This window comes from Gobius niger (genome assembly GCF_951799975.1).
Source record: "Gobius niger genome assembly, chromosome: 22".
Lineage (NCBI taxonomy): Eukaryota > Metazoa > Chordata > Actinopteri > Gobiiformes > Gobiidae > Gobius > Gobius niger.
In genome coordinates this window covers 16,513,409-16,535,206 of record NC_136873.1, presented here as the reverse complement: position 1 = coordinate 16,535,206, position 21,798 = coordinate 16,513,409, and the positions used below count along the sequence as shown (strand labels likewise).

Sequence of the window (21,798 nt, the reverse complement as noted above, 5' to 3'; positions counted from 1 at the left end):
CAGTTCCGCCTGTAGGTGGACGGGTCAGTTCAGTCACTCTAGAAATGTACAATCAAAGTGACACGTGCACGTTTTATGTTTTTCTTGTGCGCCAATCAGAATGATGGATTCCTTTGGCTCCTGGCCAGTCAGAAGTGCCTGCAGGAAAGTCATGTTTGTTGCTATCAACAAACTCCACCTGTGTCTCACGCAGCGGAGGATTGGGTCACCGAATGATCATTTCAGAATCAGAATAGTTTATATTGCCATTGTTTGAGAACCGGTTCACAAACTAGGATTTTTTTCCTCGGTGCAGAATTTCTCCTCCGTGCATACAGACGGCATACAAGGGCACCTCGCCGAGGGGAATGGGAATCTTTGTCACTCTTTTTGCCCGTTTTCTGGTGGACAATGAACATATTTATCACACACAGATATACCGTAAATGCTCTAATACTGGCCTGTATTCCATTAGCGGCCGGGTCTCTAACAGAGGCCGGGTTCGTGGCTGGCGGAGGCAAATTAAAGCCGGTCTCTAAAACAGGCCGGGGCTTTTATTAGAAACTATAGCGGTAGAAATATTCCCCATGTTAGGAATTTGTCTCATACTGGTGTAAATGAAAACTCACGTGCAGGAAGTAACAAACGGGAACCCGGGCCGAGGGGACGCTGCAGAGGAGCTGATCCGAGCGTAACTTTGACACAGATTTAGCCACTTTTCAAACCTCCAGTGATTATTTGTAGAAACAGGGCAACAAATGTTGTGTGACCCTCCAGGGTTTTAATAAAGTCTCCATCGCATCTTCAAAGCACGTCCAGCTGCTCCGTGTGCAGATCAGTCCCACGCCTCAAAATAACTCCTCCCATCAGCGCGAGCGTCTCGTCTTCTCTCGGGTCAGTCTCATGATCGATCACAAACACAAACGCTCCGTCTAAACTCGCCTTTTACACAAGATAACAACAAATAATCCGGTCCGTGGTTAAAACGGAACAGAAACCTGCAGTGACACTGATGTCAAAGCTCCGCTAACAGCAACGAAACACTTCCTGTTGTCCCGACAAAATAAAAGGCGTCAATGTTCCAGCCGCTGGGAGAGGGTTTGAAATGTTAATTAATAAATGAACCTAATATTTTAGGTGCAAATGGACACAAATGTCGTTTTTCTTCGTTTTCCTGGTCGTCCGTTTTGTTCAAATAGAAATAAAGGCCTGTCTCTAATTGTGGCCTGGTTCCAATAAAGGCCTGGTCCTAGATGCCCTCGAGTAAATAAAGGCCCCGGCCTATATTAGAGCATTTACAGTAGTCAAGCCAGAAGTGGGTCCATATTGAAGTTTTTTAACAGCAAAAGGCGAGTGCTGTTTGCATATGTAGCATGAAGCTAACATCAGCTTCCTGGTTATCATTGTCCGTATTAAGTGCTCCTCTCCTTGTCTCTGTATCTCTATTTAGTAGAATAATATAATAATAACATTTGTTAAAATAATGGCGGAGAAATGGGAGAAAGATCAGTTTTTTCTTCTTTGTTTTACCCTCTGGCTGCTTCGAACATATGGGAAATTCCAAAGACGCCGTATGTGCAGTTTTAAATGGAAAAAAGTAGTGTCGTTTTGAAGGGAAACTCAGATCAGAGCAGTTCTGCAGTTGATGAAGAAACAACCAAAGAAAACAGCATTACTCCAAACTGTTTCTGCGGAGCGGGGAGAACAAAACAACTCCTGGTCAGTCCGTTTTGCGTGACACGTCGAGTACAAAGACATAGAGTAAATGATTCTGACCAGGGGGTGCCGTGGCAGTTGGTAATGATATGAATGATAACACAAATACAATATTAGAAAAGGAACAGTTAAGCACTCTGTGGACATTTTGTGCTTTCCTTTAGAGATTCCAGTGGAGCAGCCTTAGGTCCACCTGTGCTCAGTCAGTCAGTCCGGACTGGGCCAGGACCTGTGGGGACTGCTGGGACTTCGGGGAGCCTTTGGACTGCCCTGGAAGAACAAAACAAAAAGCAAATGAAGTGTGCATGAGTGAGTTTTTTTTCTTCAGTTGACATTGAGGGATTTGCACACACATTTATGCATTTCCATAATACTTCAAGAGCACCATACCATGACTTTTCTATGTCTTCCCTTAAAATAATGACACTTTGGTGCTAGTATCAGGTTGCACCAACAGAGGGCAGCAGAGAACCTTCAGTGAGTGACAAACAATTCATTCATCATGCAGTGTCTCCTTTTAATGAAGCTGCTGCTCAGTGCGGACTCACCATGGCGCCCTGCGTCTTGGCGTAGTTCATGTGTGCGTACAGCAGCACAGCCGTGTCATTGTGAGCGGCCTCCAGTGCAATGGACAGAGCGTTACTCCCATCCTGCAGAGACACAGACACAGAGGAGTCATGCTTTATACGGCACTTCTAAAAAGACTGGTTCATACTAGCCCTGCACAAAGCATCGCCGGATCACTGAGGTCATCCACCTGACCAGGTTTACACAGCCTAAAAGCAACACACTTGGTAACTTTGAAATTCTGTCTTTAGATCATTGAGTGAGTGAGGAGAAGTCAGTGTCTGGGTGGAGTGAGTGAGGAGAGGTTGAACTTTTGTCACTTTTTGTTGAATTTTTGTCACTTTTTGTTGAACTTTTGTCAATTTTGTTGAACTTTTGTCAATTTTGTTGAATTTTTGTCACTTTTTGTTGAACTTTTGTCAATTTTGTTGAACTTTTGTCAATTTTGTTGAATTTTTGTCACTTTTTGTTGAATTTTTGTCACTTTTTGTTGAACTTTTGTCAATTTTGTTGTATTTGTCACTTTTTGTTGTATTTTTTGTCACTTTTTGTTGAATTTTTGTCACTTTTTGTTGAATTTTTTTGTCACTTTTTGTTGAATTTTTTTGTCACTTTTGGTTGAATTTTTTTGTCACTTTTTGTTGTATTTTTGTGACATTTTTGTTGTATTTTTGTGACATTTTTGTTGTATTTTTGTGACATTTTTGTTGAATTTTTGTTAAATTTTTGTCACTTTTTGTTCAATTTTTGTTGAATTTTTGTGACATTTTTGTTGAATTTTTTTGTCACTTTTTGTTGAATTTTTTTGTCACTTTTTGTTGTATTTTTGTCACTTTTTGTTGAATTTTTGTCACTTTTTGTTGAATTTTTGTCACTTTTTGTTGAATTTTTTTGTCACTTTTTGTTGTATTTTTGTCACTTTTTGTTGAATTTTTGTCACTTTTTGTTGAATTTTTTTGTCACTTTTTGTTGAATTTTTGTTACTTTTGTTGTATTTTTGTGACATTTTTGTTGAATTTTTGTTAAATTTTTGTCACTTTTTGTTGAATTTTTGTGACATTTTTGTTGAATTTTTGTCACATTTTTGTTGAATTTTTGTCACTTTTTGTTGTATTTTTGTTGAATTTTTGTCACATTTTTGTTGAATTTTTGTCACATTTTTGTTGAATTTTTGTCACATTTTTGTTGAATTTTTTTTACAATTTTTGTCACTTTTTGTTGAACTTTTGTCACATTTTTTTTGAGTTTTTGTCAGTGTCCGGGTGGAGTGAGTGAGGAGAGGTCAATTCTATTTTTGTTTGATTTTTCATTGGGTTTTCTATGTTAATATGATCACGTTAAAGGGGCTAGATGCAAGTTAGCCATTTTATACTCACTACTGCCACCTCAGGTCATACATGCACCTGCAGCTTCTATATTAAGCTCGTGCATGACGGCACTTCGGACCTGAATTAACACCTTTCTGAGTGACAGTGTAGGATTTTAGAGGCAGTTGTGGTGAATATGTTTGGGCTCCTTCTACACTTTAGGACATTGTTGAAACATGTAGGGGGAGGAAAATACTTAACTTTTTTAAACCCTGTATAGTCCCTTTAACATTAGCGTGAAGTTTAAATACACGTTTTAGTTTTGGCTTGTGAAATCAGTTGGTGGCTGACTCACTGCTAACCAAAAAGTTCATGTTAAGCCCTGCTGGTAGATCATGGATTCCTAAAAATACAAAGTAAAAAAAAAACCTAAGTCAACACAACTCAAAACATAATAACTCACGCACATGTTCTGTTTTTGTAGAGCAGTCTAGATGCCACATGTAAAACAGTTTGACTCCACAGGCCTCACAGACGCGCAGGAATCTAACAGACATTAATGTAAATCCCAGATGAACCAGGCTGAGAGCGCATTAGACTAATATCCTGCTGCTGTGAGGGGGGGCCGGGCCGGGGACGACTGTATTACACCGTCTCACTGACACATACGAGCAGGCAGGCCACGTTTCAGAAGCTAAACTAAACTCAAGCCGAAATTTAAAGGAGGGGTATTATGCAAAATCGACTTTTTCAAGCTTTCCATCATGTTATTCTGTCATTCTCTCATTAAAAACATGCCTGAAGTGTTGCCTTGGCACATTCACGTATTTCTGAGTAATCTGTAAAAACTCTGATGGCGGCCATTTTAGGGATAGGTTTGCCTGAGTCCTCCTAGGAACGCCCCCACCTCCTGGAGACGCCTCCGAGCTTTCGTCACCAGCCGAGTAACCAACCACTGCTCCTCAGCAGAACCCCCTCCCCACTGATGCCACAGACAGCGTGTGGAGGGGGCGTGTCGGAAAGGATCAGAGGTTCTGAACCTCTTACCACCCGCCTAAACCGAATGCCTTCTGTCCTCTTTGGCAATTATATAGGCCTGTGTAACACCTCATTTGAAAGCTAAGACCCACAAAACTGATATTTTTTCCTCGCGTTGTGTCACCTTTTGTATGTTTTTTTTTCTTTTTTTTTCCTTTTTTGTGACATTCTTGTTGAGTTTTTGTCATTTTTTGTTGTATTTTTGTCACATTTTTGTTGAATTTTTGTCACTTTTTGTTGAACTTTTGTCACTTTTTGTTGAATTTTTGTCACATTTTTGTTGAATTTTTGTCACATTTTTGTAGAATTTTTTGTTGAATTTTTGTCACTTTTTTGTTGAATTTTTGTCACTTTTTTGTTGAATTTTTGTCACATTTTTGTTGAATTTTTGTCACATTTTTGTTGAATTTTTTGTTGAATTTTTGTCACTTTTTTGTTGAATTTTGTCACTTTTTTGTTGATTTTTTGTTGAATTTTTGTCACTTTTTGTTGAATTTTTGTTGAATTTTTGTCACTTTTTGTTGAATTTTTGTGACATTTTTGTTGAATTTTTGTCACATTTTGTTGAATTTTTGTCACTTTTTGTTGAACTTTTGTCACTTTTTTGTTGAATTTTTGTTGAATTTTTGTCACTTTTTATTGAATTTTTGTCACATTTTTGTTGAATTTTTGTCACATTTTTGTTGAATTTTTATCACTTTTTGTTGAATTTTTGTCACATTTTTGTTGCATTTACATCCTTGTTTTCTTCTCATTTTTTGTGGCTATTTTGGTGCTTTTTTTCCCCAAGAAGCTTTTTGATTAGGGTAAAGCCAAACAGGCTCCGTTCAGGTGGGTTCAGGTGGGAGTTAAGAGGTTCTTAAAGAGACAGAGGCCTATTTCAAGACATTCACTACAGCCATTTTGAGAGAGACATTTTATACAAGGCAGTTATTCTAATTTACTGCATTTACAGACCAACAGAAGGTTTGTCATCATTGTAGTGTGATATAGACTGGTGCTGTGTGACTGAAAAAAGCAGAATACCCCCTCTTTAAACCTTAGGGCGGAGTACCTTTCACTGCTTGTCCCGATACCAGTGCTTTAACAGTCCTTTTTTACAATACCAGTACCTGAGCAATACTTTTTCTCTCTATACATACAAAGGCCCACACTGAGGGTTCCATGGGACGGTCCCCTCAGACCCTCACTGCCAAACACAGCTCTGGCCCTTACATTATCCACGATGGAGATGTCACAGCCCGGCTGTTCCAGCAGCAGCTTGACGATCTCGGTGCGCCCGTGCTCCGAGGCGCACATGAGGGCGGTGGAGCCCTCGTCATCCTGAATGTTCACGTCCGCTCCACACGCCAACAGAGCCCGCACCATCTCCTGCCTCCCGTGACTGACAGCCAGCATCAGCGCCGTCTGCCCCGCCTGGAAACAGGGGAACAGCAGTTTTACCCAAATCTAAACGCTTATCCACCGGAGCTCACAGAATATACAGGAGCTAAGATTTTTCCTTGTGTTGTTGCCACTTTTTCATTCGCATTTTTGGTGCTTTTTGTAACGTTTTTGGAGCTTTTTGGTTGCCTGGTTTGGTGAATTTTCGTCTTTTTCATCACGTTTTTGTTTTGCTTCAATGCTTTCTTGACGCCATTTTTGTTGCTCTTCTGATGCTTTTTTCAAGAAGCTTTTAGATTTGGGTAAAGTTGAACTGGAGAAAATGTGCTTGTTAAAGGAATAGTTCATCGTTTTTCCATACTGAGATATGTTCTTACCAGAGCTTAGACGAGTTGATGCGTACCTGTCTGGTCTTTGTGCGTGCCCTCAGTCACACAAAACGACCAAAGAGGTTGTTAGCATTTGGCCTCTCCCAATGTATTCCTATAGCACCAAACGGTGGTGGAGTTAGAAACGACCAAGCTCTTGCATGGGTGCGCACAAAGACCAGACAGGTACGCATCAACTCGTCTAAGCTCAGGTAAGAACATATCTCTGTATGGAAAAATGGCGGCCTGTTCCTTTAAGGGGTTTTAAAAGGCGGGGGGACAGGATTATTGGCCAATCTTGTCGCAGAAAAAAAAGGCGGCACAAAGTCTGTAACAACTGGAGCCAATGGATGGTTTTAGCAGAACTGTGTAATTCAGCCAACGGATTTATTCATCATGAGCCATCGTCCCTCTGAACGCAAAGAAAGACTGCAATGACGCTCGGCGCCTGCAGAGACAGCGAGGAGCCATCAGAGAATATTTGTGTACGCGAACAATACAATGTAAACGCGCTCTTTAGTATTTCTTTATTTCTTTATGTGTTTAAGGCGAGACACGGCAGGTGAAAGTATTGATTTTTCACACAGTGGTCGAAGTGGAGATTTGTATCTATTTTCCTCCCTTTACATCTTAGTTTTCGTGTCAGATATAAAAATGATGATGTTTATTTTATGATGTTTTGTCTGCGAGGCGGAGGTAACCCGGAAGTAGCTGCTGCGCCGCGTAGAAAGGCCGTCTTTCCCGCGGGTTTTCATTCATAAATATTGACAGATTTTACATCCACGTGTCCTGCTAAGGGGCCCCGTGATGACGCTTTCACCCAAATATGGTGTTTTTCCTCCTACGAGACGCTGGAGCGGAAAAGTCGGAGAACGGGCCGAGCATGAGCACTCGCTACAAAACTTCAGGGCTGGTTTTCTCTGAATGAGAGAAGCCGCACTCGGGCAGAGCCTGAGCCCTTATAGAAGCTCCCACAGACTCCACACTTTACAGTCTTGGACTTAATAATATTTTGAAGGTTTTTTCAGAGGGATTTTTTAATATCTAATTCCAAACCTGATTTATTCAGCTTTGAAACAAAAAAAACAGTCGGAATTTGAGTTTTTACAGATTTTTTCACTGATGATTAGTTTATTGAAAAACTAAATATCCAAAATCCCCTCTGAAAAAATCTTAGTTACTAATATGTCAATAAAATAAAACCATTTAATCTGGCTCAATTCATTATTTTGATTTCGTTGCCCAAAATATAGGCAATTTTGGCCATTTTAATGCTCAAAATGCCTTATTTTTATGTGAAAACATAAAATGACAGAAAAAATGCAATACATTTTCTTCTCATATTTATATCTGTGATGTTCAGCAACAGTTTCAAATTGAAATCTCTACATTTATGTTTTTTCCCTATTCACCTGCAGTGTCTCGCCTTAATCATTAACCTCTTGCCCTCGGCCTGAACCGAGTGCATTTGAAAGCTAAGCCCTACATGACTTTTTTTTGTCACGTTGTCGCTGGATTTTTGTCGTGTTTTCGACCATGTTTTTATGTCACTTTTTTGTTGCATTTTCAACCTCGTTTTCCTCGCTATATTGATCCTTTTTTTTTTAAGCTTTTAGATTTGGATAAAGCCAAACTGGAGAAAATAGGTTAAAGGAACAGGCCACCGTTTTTCCATACTGAGATATGTTCTTTCCCGAGCTTAGACGAGTTGATGCGTACCTGTCTGGTCTTTGTGCTTGCGCTCAGTCACGCAAAACGACCAAAGATGTTGCTAACATTTGGCCTCTCCCAATGTATTCCTATGGCTCCAAACGGGGTGAAGTTAGAAACGACCACGCTCTTCCATGGGCACAGAGACCCAGGGGCGGACTGGGACTGACAAACAGCCCTGGACTTTGACCAGCCCGGCCCAAATTAGCGTAAATGCGACACTTCCACAAAGACATGTGTTAGCCTTTTACCACCCGTATTAACCGAGAGCATTTCCTCCAGTTCGGCTTTACCCAAATCTAAAGGCTTCTTGACTGGAGAGCAACACTATAACGCCTCATTTGAAAGCTCAAATCTAGAAAAGTGATGGTAACTTTTTATACTTTTTTTCGCCGCATTTTTGTCACTTTTTTGTCACTTTTTTGTTGCGTTTTTGTTGTTTGGTGTTGTGTTTTTGTCTCTTGTTTTTTGTTTTTTGTTTTTTCATGTTTTTGTTGTATTTCATTGCTTACTTCATCGCTTTGTCGTCACGTTTTCGTCACATTTTTTTGTGTTTTTGTCACTTTTTTGTTGCTTTTCACGGCACATTTTGTTCCATTTTCATCCTTGTTTTTGGATGCTTTTTCTTTTAAGGCGAGACACTGCAGGTGAATAGGGAAAAAATTTATATTTACAGATATCAATTTGAAGCTTTTGCTGTCGATCACTGGCATAAATGTGAGAAAAAAATACATTGCAAGTTTTCTGTAATTTTATCTTTTCATATAAGAACAAGGTGTTTTATGCCTAAAAATGCCCCAAATTTGGATAGAGCTACATTCAAATTTATGGTTTCATTTTATTGATGAATGAGTTGCCAAGACTTTGTCAGAGGGGATTTAGGATTTCTTGTTTAGTTTTAAAATAAGCTGTTTTTTAGTGGATAATTTTGTAAAAATGTAATTTTCGCCTCATTTTTTGACATTCAAAACTCAATAAATGGGGCTTTGGGATTAAATAATAAAAAATCCCTTTGAAAAAATCTTCCAAATATTGTTCAGTCCAAGGCTGGAAAATTTGAAGTCTTTAGGTCCGACTGACGTGGACATAGTGTCGCCACAATCGCAGAAAAATGTGTTTTGAGAAAAAGGCTCTTGAAATTGCATTCTCCCATATAAGTCTATGGGGGAACATTGAATCAGCGCAATATTTAAACATGTTTTTGTGACGATTAGGCATATTTTTTGTTTCCGGGTGAAAGCTTGTATGTTCAGAGACCAATTTGTCCCAAAACCTGAAAACTGAAAAAATTGAGTTTTGCCTGTAGTGTCTCCCCTTAAGCTTTTAGATTTGGGTAAAGCTCGATTACGGCAGGGTGTGAGAGGTTAGGGAGAAAAGTGAGAGGCCAGACCGGTGGCCCTAGAGCCAAGTGGCCCTTCTGTGCTCTACCAGAATGGACATATGGCCAGTCCGCCCCTGCGGACTCGTCTAAGCTCAGGTAAGAAAACAACGGTGGCCTGTTCCTTTGAGGCCGGAACAGTAGGAGGTTTAAAACAAAACAGAAATCAAATCGAAAGTCAAAGATCAATCAATAAGTGGGGCATATTTTTAGCAGCGCTCACCTGGCTGGCTTTGGCGTTGACGTCGCCCCGACTGAAGAGCTTCTTGACCACACCCATGTCCTCCTCCTCCTTCACGGTGGACAGAGCCGCCAGCATGATGGCCGTGTAGCCCGCCTTGTTCTGATTGTCCACGCTGCACAGACCTGCGGAGAGACACCTCCTCGTTCATCGTTCTGAACTAGAGCTAAAACACAACGGATCCGAGCGGAAGGCGAGGCTCACCCGTGTCCAGCAGCAGCCCCACCACGCCGAAGTTGGAGTGGGACACGCTGTAGTGCAGGGCCGTGTTCCCGTTCCCGTCCGTCATGTTGACCACGTGCTCCAGCAGAGGGGACGACACCTCGGAGAAGGCCATGAGGTAGTCGGACACTCGCGAGGGCGGGGACGTCTTGGCGCTGGACACTCGGAACCACTCCAGCTGCACCAGGTGAGAGCTGGACAGCTGACAGAAAAAACGTTTGAAAATTAAAATATGCTATTTTATGTAGAGCCGTGGGAAGATGTTTTAGTTAGGGGGCGCTGAGGGACAAAATGTACCCCCAAAATACTTTTTCTGTGCATAAATCCTATTTATTAACCTCTTAACTCCCGCCTGAACCGAGAGCATTTTCTCCAGTTCAGCTTTACCCAAATCCTGTAGGCCAGTGTAACGCCTCATTTGAAAGACCTACAAAACTAAATGGATCTTTTTTTCCTCACGTCAGATTTTTTTTCATCATTTTTTTGTTGGGCAGTCGTCTCATTTTTGTCAAATTTTCGAGACTTTTTTGTCACTTTTTTCGTCAAATTATTCGCACTTTTTTTTGTCAAATTTTCATCCATTTTTTCTAAATTTTTGGATGATGATTTTAGTCCCTCCTTTTCATATCTATTTAGTCTTATTTTAGTCGCCTAAAATATCTGGACATTTTAGTCATAGTTTTAGTCTCATGAGAAAATTTTAATTTAGTTTTAGTCCAATTTTAGTCGTCAAAAATATCACTTTGACTAAAATTAAGACTAAATATTTGAGGAAAATATTTGAGCTCCTCACCCTCTGAGATCGGGTGAGGAGCTCAGTTACCCGGGAGGAGCTCGGAGTAGAGTCGCTGCTCCTTCACGTCGAAAGGAGTAGCTGAGGTGGCTCGGGCATCTGTTCTGGATGCCTCCTGGTCGCCTCCCGTGGGAGGTGTTCCAGGCATGTCCTAGTGGGACAAGGCCTCGTGGAAGACCCAGGACACGGTGGTGGGACTATGTCTCCGAGCTGGCCTGGTGTGGCCTCGGGGTCCCCCCAGAACAGCTGGAGGAGGTGTGTGTGGATCGGGAAGTTTGGGCATCTCTGCTGAGACTGCTGCCCCCGCGACCCGGCCCCGGATAAAGCGGAAGAAAATGGATGGATGGATGGATGGATAATTTAGTCGACGAAATGAACACTGCTCAGATCATGACAAACAGAAGAGTTGATGGGGCCTGTGTCTGACACAGATCTGCATTAACTATAAGCCGATCTCTGCCATAAAACAACACTGTAGAATAAAAAAAGTGAAAGTCCACTTTATCAATGCCTAGTTTCATCTGGCTAAAACTGTGCATGAGGCTGATTGGCGTCAAATAAAAAGTCCGTAGAGTTCTTCATTTTGTGATAAATGCTGTTAAAGAGGAGGCGTATTCAACCTGCATCTTCCCCTACCGTGCTCCGGCTGCAGCTGTTTTCACAGGCAAAGGGACAGCTAAGGGTTTGGGAACTGTGCAGTCAAAGGTATTTAGCATCCTGACAATTGTGAAAAGCGATTAAGTATTATGGAGAAGCCGCCATAACTCACCACTTCTTTGCTCTGCAGCGTCCTGTCGTCGTCGTTCAGATGGTTCTTCAGGATGAGGCAGGCTTCACGCATCTTTGAGCTCAGTTCGAACCTGGGACGGGACATATTTCATTACTTTGGTGCTCTTTGGGAGTTTGGAGAACAAGGTTTAAACCAGACAGTCATTTAAAGAGCTAAGGCAGCTGGGTGCGGGTGAGTGGATGGGGAGCCACCACCCTCTTAAACTGGCCCGCTCTACATCCTGGCTTTTAACGCACTACACTATGTACAGGGCTTAAAGTGAAAAAAGATCCTGAGCCTGAACTTTCTGTGGCTCAACCAGGACTTTAATCGATGCTCCTTATCGATCCGGTACTCTTATCGGTACTTTAAAAAAAGAAAAACGTTAGATAGAGGCTACTGTATATAGGCAATGTAGCCTAGGCCAATATTTTTTATTACACTTTTTTATTACATATTTACTCTACATTTGGACCTAATTTATTTCCGATTTGTGCAAACACTTAATATATGGGAAGTAAAGTGGAGTATATAGAGGAGCTATAGAGGAGAGAGGGAGAGGCTAAATGCTAACGCCGTCTGCACTGTGTTTACGTGACTGAAGGCACGGGTGAAGACCAGACAGGTACAGATGAACTCGTCTAAGCTCAGGCAAGAACATATCTCAGTATGTATAAACGGTGGCCTATTCCTTTAAATGAATTCATGAGAGCGACAGAGCCTTTTAGTGCTTTTTTTTGCGTTAGCCCGACTGTACTCACAGAGTAAGTAAAAAAATTCACTGTGGACCAGTCGTAGAACCTGCTGCTCTTCGCCTCTTTATCTGATGATTCTCACTCGTCTGGTCATAGCGTCCATTTGGCAAAACTTAACCCATAACAACTGTCTTCACCTTCCATCGCCGCTTCCTGTACGTGTCTAAAGTTGTAAATAAGCCATTAACACTAGCTACAGCATCCGCATGGCAGTTGTTTTGGTTTCAGAGGAATCACGTAACAGCGAGGCTGTGTGTGAGATGCATTCATGGACCCTAAGAAGTGCGGGAAAAGCGAGTTTTTCACAAATGCACGGAAAAACGGGACAAATAATTTGCAGTCTGATACTTTGCTTGCACCAGAGGCCGGACCTGCTCTCAAGCCGGAAATCCGGCCCCCGCCCGGAATACTTTAAGCCCTGTATGTAGGGCTTACATAATACTTACATAATATATAATGAGGATGGAAATGACAACTGGGAATGAGCAAGATCACGGAGGATAATGGGTGCATTAATGTGCCATTTAACATAACACTGGTGACTTTTGGTTATGTTAACACATTGAGTGCTGCGCTGTTTTGGGGATTTAGCTGTTGAGTGTTATTGAGTGTCTATGGACACATGCTATAGCTCGTTTGAAAGGTGTGACTCTAAGCTCTCCATTGGTGAAAATGGTTTAATTCTACGTGCCTCTGTTCCTGAGAAATCTAAGCTAAACAGAGGCTAATTTGGATCGAAATCACTGTTCTTTTTTCTAGATTCGGAGATAACAGGGGTTTTATGAAACACTCTCCTTTCTGATTAACTCCTCTCTCCAACTCTCTCCTCTCCGGTCTGACTCTAAATATCTCAGTTTTAAGTCAATTTTCAACGACAACATTGTTGACCCGTTTTGAAACAGCGCGTGTTATCGATCGCTTTTGATCACATGTGCATTTAAACAGCCCGGTTATTGGATGGGAGACTTAAACAGGATGTTTCTCAGCTGATTCTCTCTCACTGATTTAAACCATTTAAAAACTCAGGGAAACGTTAAAATCTCAACTGTTTTGATCTTTCCATGACCGCTCTGCTTTGTCAAACGCTCTCCAGAGAAGTGTCGGCTTTACAGCTGCTTGCTATGAAACACCGCGCCCCCTCAGACAAAAAAAAGAAAAGAAAGGAAACCATAATAAATGTCCAGATTGTGACTCTTCACAAGTTTTTAATCGTCATCTATTTCCCTTCTGTTCATCACAGAGCTACCAAAATCACACATAAGGTGTATTAGAGTGTCTAGTTACGTAATAAATAAATAAAAAAAACTGCAAAAACGTTTTTCCGTTTTTGGCAATGTGTTAACAAGGTTTGGGGTTGGTGACCTTCTGAACAAAATATATAATGATATAATGATTGACTTTTGTTACTTGCTTTGTACAGGAATCGTACATGAAACGAGACCATTGTTGTAGTGAGCTGTATTGCACTATAATGCTTCAATTTTATAGTGCGCTTTTCTGGACACTCAAAGACGCTTTACATCGCATTATTCGTTCACTAAAACTTAAAGGACTGCCAAAGACAACACTGCGTTCAGGTATCTGTTAAAGCAGTGGTTCTCAACCTTTTGGCGCCGCAACCCCCATTTTAACAGTAAAAGGGATTCGTGATACTATACTATTTCTATTTCTCACGGTGTGACCCGAGCGGGGGGCCGACATAATTCTTAACCTCTTAACTCCCGCCTGAACCGAGAGGATCTTTTTCCTCACGTCATCACATTTTTTTTTTTTCATCATTCACACTATTTTTTGTAACTTTTTTCATTTTTTATCACATTTTTGTCATTTTTTTTCGTAATTTTTTGTCAAGTTTTTGTAATTTTTTTGTCAAATTTTTATCACATTTTTGTCATTTTTTTTGTCACATTTTTGTCATTTTTTTGTCACATTTTTGTCATTTTTTCGTCACTTTTTTGTCAATGTTTTCTCACTTTTTTGTCCCATTTCCATCATTGTTTTCGTCTCAGCTTTTTTCCAGAAGCCTTTGGACTGGGGGTAAAGCCAAATTGGAGAAAATGTGCTCGGTTCAGGTGGGAGTTAAGGGGTTAAAAAAAAAAATGGCTAAAATGAAAGTCATCAAACTACAAACAAATAATGGCACCCCCCTGCTACAATAAAATATCAGATTATATGCTAATGAAAATGTGGCTATTTTATCTAAATGATCTGGCGACCCCCCAAATTTTTCTCGCGACCCCCAGGTTGAGAACCACTGTGTTAAAGTAGTGGTATCAACTTTTTCTTTTTACGGTACCCAGCCCCAGTTCTAACCTAGTCAACGTTCCGATGCCCTAAACCCTGTAACCCGCCTCTGATCAGGCAAACGCACTTCTCCTTGACGCCGTCGCCGCCGCCGTCGTCGTGGTCGTCGCCGCCGTGGTCGGCCGCCCTCAGCGCCTCCTCGTCCGTGTCGCTCTCGTCCAGGTTGACGTTCCGCTCCTCCTCCGACGTCTCCACGTCCAGCGCGGCCTCGTCCTCCGAGCTGTCTCCGTTCTCCCCGCTGTCCTCGCTGTCCCCCGAGGAGCTGCCGTCTTCGTCCCCCTCTCCCTCCTCGTCCTCCTCGTCCTCCTCCTCTTCTTCGCTCGACGTGGACTCATACCTGACACAGAACAGAGTCAGTCACACACATGAGCTCTCGGTCCAGTTTGTTTTCCATAGTGGACTACATTTCCGAAAACTATAGGACTGGGTAAAGACTAAACCTGGACTGAATGAGGACTAAACCAGGAACTATCGGGACTAAACTATAGGGCTGAGCAAGGACTAAACCTGGGCTAGATGAGGACTAAACCAGGAGCTGTCCAGGACTGGGCAAGGACTAGACCTGGGCTAAATGAGGACTAAACAAGGAGCTGTCCAGGACTAAACTATAGGACTGGGCAAGGACTAAACCTGGGCTAAATGAGGACTAAACTATAGGACTGGGCAAGGACTAAACCTGGGCTAAATGAGGACTAAACCAGGAACTGTCCGGGACTAAACTATAGGACTGGGCAAGGACTTAACCTGGGCTAAATGAGGACTAAACCAGGAACTGTCCGGGACTAAACTATAGGGCTGGGCAAGGACTAGACCTGGGCTAAATGAGGACTAAACAAGGAGCTGTCCGGGACTAAACTATAGGGCTGGGCAAGGACTAAACCTGGGCTAAATGAGGACTAAACCAGGAACTGTCCGGGACTAAACTATAGGGCTGGGCAAGGACTAGACCTGGGCTAAATGAGGACTAAACCAGGAACTGTCCGGGACTAAACTATAGGACTGGGCAAGGACTAAACCTGGGCTAGATGAGGACTAAACCAGAAGCTGTCCAGGACTGGGCAAGGACTAGACCTGGGCTAAATGAGGACTAAACAAGGAGCTGTCCAGGACTAAACTATAGGACTGGGTAAAGACTAAACCTGGACTGAATGAGGACTAAACCGGGAACTGTCCGTGACTAAACCTGGGCTAAATGAGGACTAAACCAGGAACTGTCCGGGACTAAACTATAGGACTGGGCAAAGACTAAACCTGGGCTAAATGAGGACTAAACCAGGGATGAACCAGGACTAATGGGTGGGACTAAATGAGGACTAAACCAGGAACTGTCCAGGACTAAATTTAAGGACTGGGCAAGGACTAAACTGGGACTAAACTTGGGCTAAATGAGGACAAATTCAGGGATAAAACAGGATTAAACAGTGGGGCTAAATGAGGACTAAACAAGGAACTATCTAGAACAAAAGTATAGGACTCGTGCAAGGACTAAACCCAGACTAATTCTGGGCTGAACGAGGACTCAAAATAGGCTGGACTCGGAATGAACCAGGGCTAAAGTGTGGGACTAAACTGGGAACTGCCCAGGACAAAACTACAGGACTAAACCCAGACTAAACCTGATCATCTCTGCATGGGGTTCAATGAGGACTGAATAGGGAACTGTACGGACAGAGCTGGACCAGGACTGAATTTTAAAAAAGCCAAAAAAGCAACAAAATAGCGACAAAAATGAGCTGAAAATGAGGGTGAAAATGCAACAACCAAGAAAATCGATGAATACGTGACGAAAACGCAGCAACAACGCGACGAAAAAGATTTGCTTTGTTCAGTTTTGTCGGTCTTAGCTTTCAAATGAGGTGTGACACTGGCCTCTAGGCTTCTAGATTTGGGTAAAGCCGAACTGGAGTAAAATGCACCTTAAGATGATGTTTGTAGAACTCTGAACAGAGTAATGAGACATGGCCTGATGGAGAAGGAGGGCGAACATCTGTATTATTGTAAATGCTGCTGTGGTGAACGTAGGGCTGTGCAATTAATCGAAATTCGATTACGATTTTGATTACAACAGTAAACGATTACAAAATTAGCATAATCGCAAAAAATCGATTATAATTGTTTTTTTCATTTTTTTTTGTTAAATTTTATTTCAATTTTTTTTTTTGCAAAGCAGACTTGCGTTATTTCAGGCCGCTGGGATTATTTTCCCTTTGCTTCTGACATAAAAACAAACGGCGCTGTGTGATGATGTCATCAGGCCGCACTGCTCAGTTTGCTTGCGCAGGTGTGAGGGCCGGCCAGCAGGGGGCAGGTGTGAAACAGGGACCTCTCCTTAATCGAGGCAGACTTGAAATCATTTGTACGTTTATGACTGTTCAGAAAACATAAAATATCATCATAGTGTTTTGATTAATAAATAAAAAAAATAAAGATAGACTTCTTTTTTAAAGGCAACAAATAATCGTTTGAATAATCGTGGTTTCAATTATGACAAAAATAATCGTGATTATTATTTTTTCAATAATCGAGCAGCCCTAGGTGCTTGCACTCACCCTCCGTTCAGGATGCCCACGAACTGCAGGCTCTTTTTGCCCGTGCTCTTGTTCCCGTCGTTCCTCTTCATGATGGATTTCAGCATACCTGCAACACAGAGGCCGACTTAGCCAAAATGTGGAAAAAATCATTTATTTGAGCTGCACCAACAGCATCATCACTTGGGGGGTCATTTACTAAGCCTGGAGATAATTTGTGAGTAGTGCTTAAAATGAGCGAGTGTTGCTCCTGATTTACTATTAGGCAAGGCAAGTTTATTTGTAGAGCACAATTCATACACAAGGCAATTCAAAGTGCTTCACAGTTGCATAAATATAAGAAAACACATACAATCAATAAAAACATCAACATAGAATTAATCAATTACAGTAAGAGGCAAGAGTGTAGATAAAATACTTTCAGTCATATGCATTTTTAAGTCTTGTTTTGACTCGCTCTGTCTTGAGCACTATTTCGCTCTGTCTTGAGCACTATTTTTCTTGCTCGTTCACACAAAGTTACCTAACCTCTGTTTTGTCACTCCTTCTCCTCTGGACATCAACATAAAATTAATCAATTACAGTAAAAGGCAAGAGTGTAGATAAATATTATATTTTTGGGCCAGAATCATGGTGAGAAAGCTGGTCGGCCCCTTTAGGCCCTTTTAGGCTCCCTGAAGGTGTGAAAATGACCTTTGAAAAATATGTGAAGTTTCTGACTGACCACCAAGAGCTGTGTTTTCCCAAACAAAATCCTCTTCATCATGACAACGCACCATGTCATACTGTAAAGAATACCTCTGCATCACTGGCTGCTATGGGCATAAAAGGAGAGAAACTCATGATGTGGACCCCCTCCTCCCCTGACCTCAACCCTATTGAGAACCTTTGGAGCCTCAACAAAAAAAACATCTATGCAGCAGCTCTGGGAGGCTATTCTAACATCCTGCAAAGAAATCCAAGCAGAAGCTGTCCAAAAACTCACAAGTTTAATGGATTTAAGAATGTTGAAGCTGCTCTCACAGAAGGGCTCCTATGGTAAAATATAACTTGACCTGTTAATATTTTTTTGATTGAAAGAGCTTTTGATTTCAGTAAATATGACCTCCTAATGCTACAAATACTACAAATGACCATTTTCATTTAATCACAAGCTTTAAAATGTACTGAAACCATGAGTTGCATAATAATTTGGAACAGTAGATTTTGAGGTTTACAGCTGTTATCACTGGGAGATTTTTTCAACCACATTTAAATGATCCTCTACCAGTTAAAGACTTGAAAATTATGCTGACTCTCATTTGAGTTGACAATTTAGAAAATCTTAGAAAAATGTCATTTGCATAATAATTTGGAACGCAGTGTAATTGTGTCCAAATGGTGATTTTGATGTCACTAATCATGGATAAAGGATCGAGAAGCCTGAATGTCTGTGTAAACTCACCAGTCTTGGGCGTGGACATCTCCTGCTGCTCCCTGTCTGCCTCCTCCACGGCGCTCGCCCTCTCCTCCTCCTCCTCCTCCTGTGGGCGGACCTGACATTCCGCTTTGGTCACCTGCCGCTCCCGTGTGGCGCTCTCCTCGTCGCACTGACTCGCCGTGCTCACCGTCTCCACGGCTCGCCTCGGCTCTTCCTCCTCCGCCGCCGCTGCTGCGTCTGTCTGCGTTTCCCGCTCGCTTTGCGCTAAATGTTCTCCCACGTTCGCATCCCTCACCTCCGCACGACACCAGACCTCCGCGTCTTTCACCTCCGCCGCCGCCGCCGTCGTCGTCCCCACGCTCACAGTCTCTGCTTTGGCTAGAACCTCTTTGTCGTGCACGACTCTGGCGGCCTCCACCTCCACCATCGTCTCCATCTTGGCTCGGAGGCCGGTGAGCGCCGCGCCCGCCTCGTCCAGCCGTTCCTCCAGCGCCGAAATGGAGTCCTGCTGGAACTTGATGGTGTCCTGTAATAAGGGGTGGGGCCATATTGACATAAATGAACATCTCGATAAACAAATGCGCCTCTTCCTGTCTCTGTCGAGTGCGGACGTGTTTTCTCACTGCTCCTGGCGTTCGTGCTTACCTGCTTATTGGTTGGACTGCCCTGGATTATCGGAAATTTTCCAAAACATCAGCTTGCATTGATATTAACAAGCACTTTGGAGCAGGGAGTGACCAAGTGATGGAATTACACCGGAAAGTAGTGCACAACAACGATGGACCGTTATGTACGACCTGGCAGCTCGCTGTGGAGACGGACAATAAATGGGCTATATCTTGGGAGGAAAAAGGGATGAACTGTGAAGGAACTACCTGCTCTGGACTGAACTAATCCTGAGACCAAGTAAAAGCTAATTTGTTATGTAAGGGTCTGCTTCGCGTAGGGTCCGGTTCGCCCTGTCGGTACTTATTTTCCCGATAATGACCAGTGTTCTATACATTATCCCGCTTATTATACGGCCATTTGCCAACTGAACACACACAACATAAACTTCGTACACTTTTATGAAGGCCGAAAGGTTTATTTGATGACTTCCGCGACAAAAGGTGGTCATACCGCCTTTGCGATGCCCAATCCCGTCAGACCTTGGAAGCTAAGCAGGGAAGGGCCTGGTCGGTACTTGGATGGGAGACCGTTTAGTAACACCAGGAAGCCTAGCGAATGTAGTGAGTGAGTGGTTGGTGGTGGTCGGAGGGGCCGATGGCGCAGACTGGTTGCCTCGCTTCCGTCAGTCTACCCCAGGGCAGCTGTGGCTACAATAGTAGCTTACCACCACCGGGTATGGAGTGAATGAATAATGCAATGTAAAGCGTCTTTGAGTGTCCAGAAAAGCGCTATATAAAACCGATGAAAAAATAAAATAAATAAATAAAAATAGTTCCTAAAGGTTTGCGCGTTGCTCTGCAACGTTTAGCTAGGCTAGAAGCAGCAAGGCTAGCAGCTAGCCTAGCTACTTAGTTGAAGCCGCAGTTGGAGGAATGGTGGTGAATCTCTGGGTAAGTTGAAAGCCAGACTCACGCTAACTTCACGAGCGATTCCCCGACTTCTCTCTCAGTGACGGGGACAGATAGTGTCGCTGCTACGTACGCGCGGAGTGATATGAAAGCACCAACTCCGTTGCCATTGGCAGCGTCATTATTTTTTTCAGAGCTCCTTTATCAGAAAATAATGACCGTAGAACGTTGGGAAATCCCATTCAAATCAACGGAGCTTCTACTTACGTTGTGAAGAGCCGTATAATAAAAATGTATAAACTATTACTGGAATATTTCTCTTCCTCCTGAGAGAGGGGGTTTTAAGCAGCTGGACCTCTTGTCTCTCCTACGCCGTCAACACTTTCCCTTCAAGGCCAAGCCACAGAGCTAAACCAAATAAGGACAGAGCTCCTTCGCTCATATTTTGCATAAGACTTTCAGACTGTAAATAACCGCACGCACATACCCCTCCCTGACCACGCCCCCGTCGTTCTGCGTCTGCCTCAACGCGTTTCTCCAGCCCCGCCCCCCGGTCATTGTGTATTTCCCATGTCATGATGTTTCTATATGTGACTGGAATTTTGCATTATCCTTTGTAAGGCGCATCGAGTTGTCTTGTGTATGAAATGCGCGGTTTAAATAAAGTCGCCTTGCCTTGCCTAAACTCGATGTTGTAAATAAATATTGTAAATAAATATCTTCCAAACAGCTGTTTCAGTATCACCTTGCAGACGATATATCGCCCACTCGTACCTGTAATGTGTCGATTTCGCGCTGCGCTTCTGGGACGACGCCCAGCATGGCCTCCATCACCCAGACCTCCTCGTCCGCCGTCTCCACTCCCGCCTGGGCGCTCCCGTCTTTCGTCGGCCGCTCATCGGTCGCCGTGGCCGCCTCCTTGATCGACAACGCCGTTCCGACCGCCGCGTCTTTGACACCTTGCCGGTAATAGAAAACCGCAGAGTCCATTGGTCTTTCCTCGCCGACGCCGACCGTTTTCGTCTCCGTGACTTTCTCCAGTTTTGCCTCTGTGATCTGCGCCGCTTCCACCTTCTCCGTCGCCTTCTCCCCGGGGGTGCGGCTGGATGCGCCTGCGCGTGGTTGGCCGTGGTTTGGGGGTTCCTCTGAAGTCTGGGTGGAGGACTCGGTGAGCGCCTGATGCCGCGCCTGCTCCGCGGCGGCGGCGGCGGCTGCGGCGTTCTTCTCCTGGAGCTCCAGCATCAGCATGTCCTTCTCAGCACGCAGCCGGGCCACCTCCCTCTCCAGCGCGGGAACACCCTTCACCCGCTCCTCCATCTCTTTGAGCTGCTTCAGGGCCGTGGCCATCTGCTCCCGCACGGTCTGGAGCTGGCTGGGCGGGACGGGCGTGCTCGTGGTTCCTGCTGAAGATGAGAGAGCGAGGGTGAGCAGGAGCGTAGCCGGACACATTCAGGGGCGGACTGGGACTGAAAAACTGCCCTGGACTCTGACCAGCCTGGCCCAAATTAGTGTAAACGTGACACTTGCCACCCGCCTTAACGGAGCGCATTTTCTCCAGTTCGGCTTTACCCAAATCTAAAAGCTTCTCGGCTGGAGAGCTACAATGTAACACCTCATTTGAAAGCTGAGACCTACAAAATGATTGCAACTTTTTGTCAAGTCGCCGCATTTTTTGTCATAGTTTTGTTGTTTCTTCATTAGTTTTTGTGGCGTTTAGTTGAATTTTTGTCACATTTTTGTTGAATTTTTGTCATTTTTTTGTTGAATTTTTGTCACATTTTTGTTGAATTTTTCTCACATTTT

General features: G+C 43.2%; 1 protein-coding gene and 1 long non-coding RNA gene across 3 annotated transcripts in view; both read right to left on the bottom strand.

Annotated features, from left to right (window-relative positions):
* Positions 1-1,606: 1,606 nt before the first annotated feature.
* The window catches only part of kank3 (KN motif and ankyrin repeat domains 3), a 73,858-nt gene continuing 53,666 nt past the window's right edge, over positions 1,607-21,798 (bottom strand). The window contains exons 6-15 of one of the 2 annotated variants that reach the window (XM_079580927.1): positions 20,770-21,398; positions 18,503-19,004; positions 17,080-17,167; positions 14,598-14,867; positions 11,472-11,562; positions 9,892-10,111; positions 9,670-9,812; positions 5,823-6,023; positions 2,244-2,345; positions 1,607-1,965 (exon numbers count right to left, since the gene is read on the bottom strand). In XM_079580927.1, the coding sequence (XP_079437053.1) occupies positions 1,903-1,965; positions 2,244-2,345; positions 5,823-6,023; positions 9,670-9,812; positions 9,892-10,111; positions 11,472-11,562; positions 14,598-14,867; positions 17,080-17,167; positions 18,503-19,004; positions 20,770-21,398 (2,309 nt within the window). In that variant the 3' untranslated portion in view covers positions 1,607-1,902. The remainder of the gene's footprint in view (positions 1,966-2,243; positions 2,346-5,822; positions 6,024-9,669; positions 9,813-9,891; positions 10,112-11,471; positions 11,563-14,597; positions 14,868-17,079; positions 17,168-18,502; positions 19,005-20,769; positions 21,399-21,798) is intronic. The other variant, XM_079580928.1, reaches the window with a different exon arrangement.
* LOC306981367 lies at positions 15,072-15,700 on the bottom strand. The gene is made up of 3 exons (XR_013794096.1): positions 15,602-15,700; positions 15,207-15,546; positions 15,072-15,160 (listed from the first exon to the last, which is right to left on the bottom strand). It is a non-coding gene; the product is annotated as an uncharacterized lncRNA (long non-coding RNA).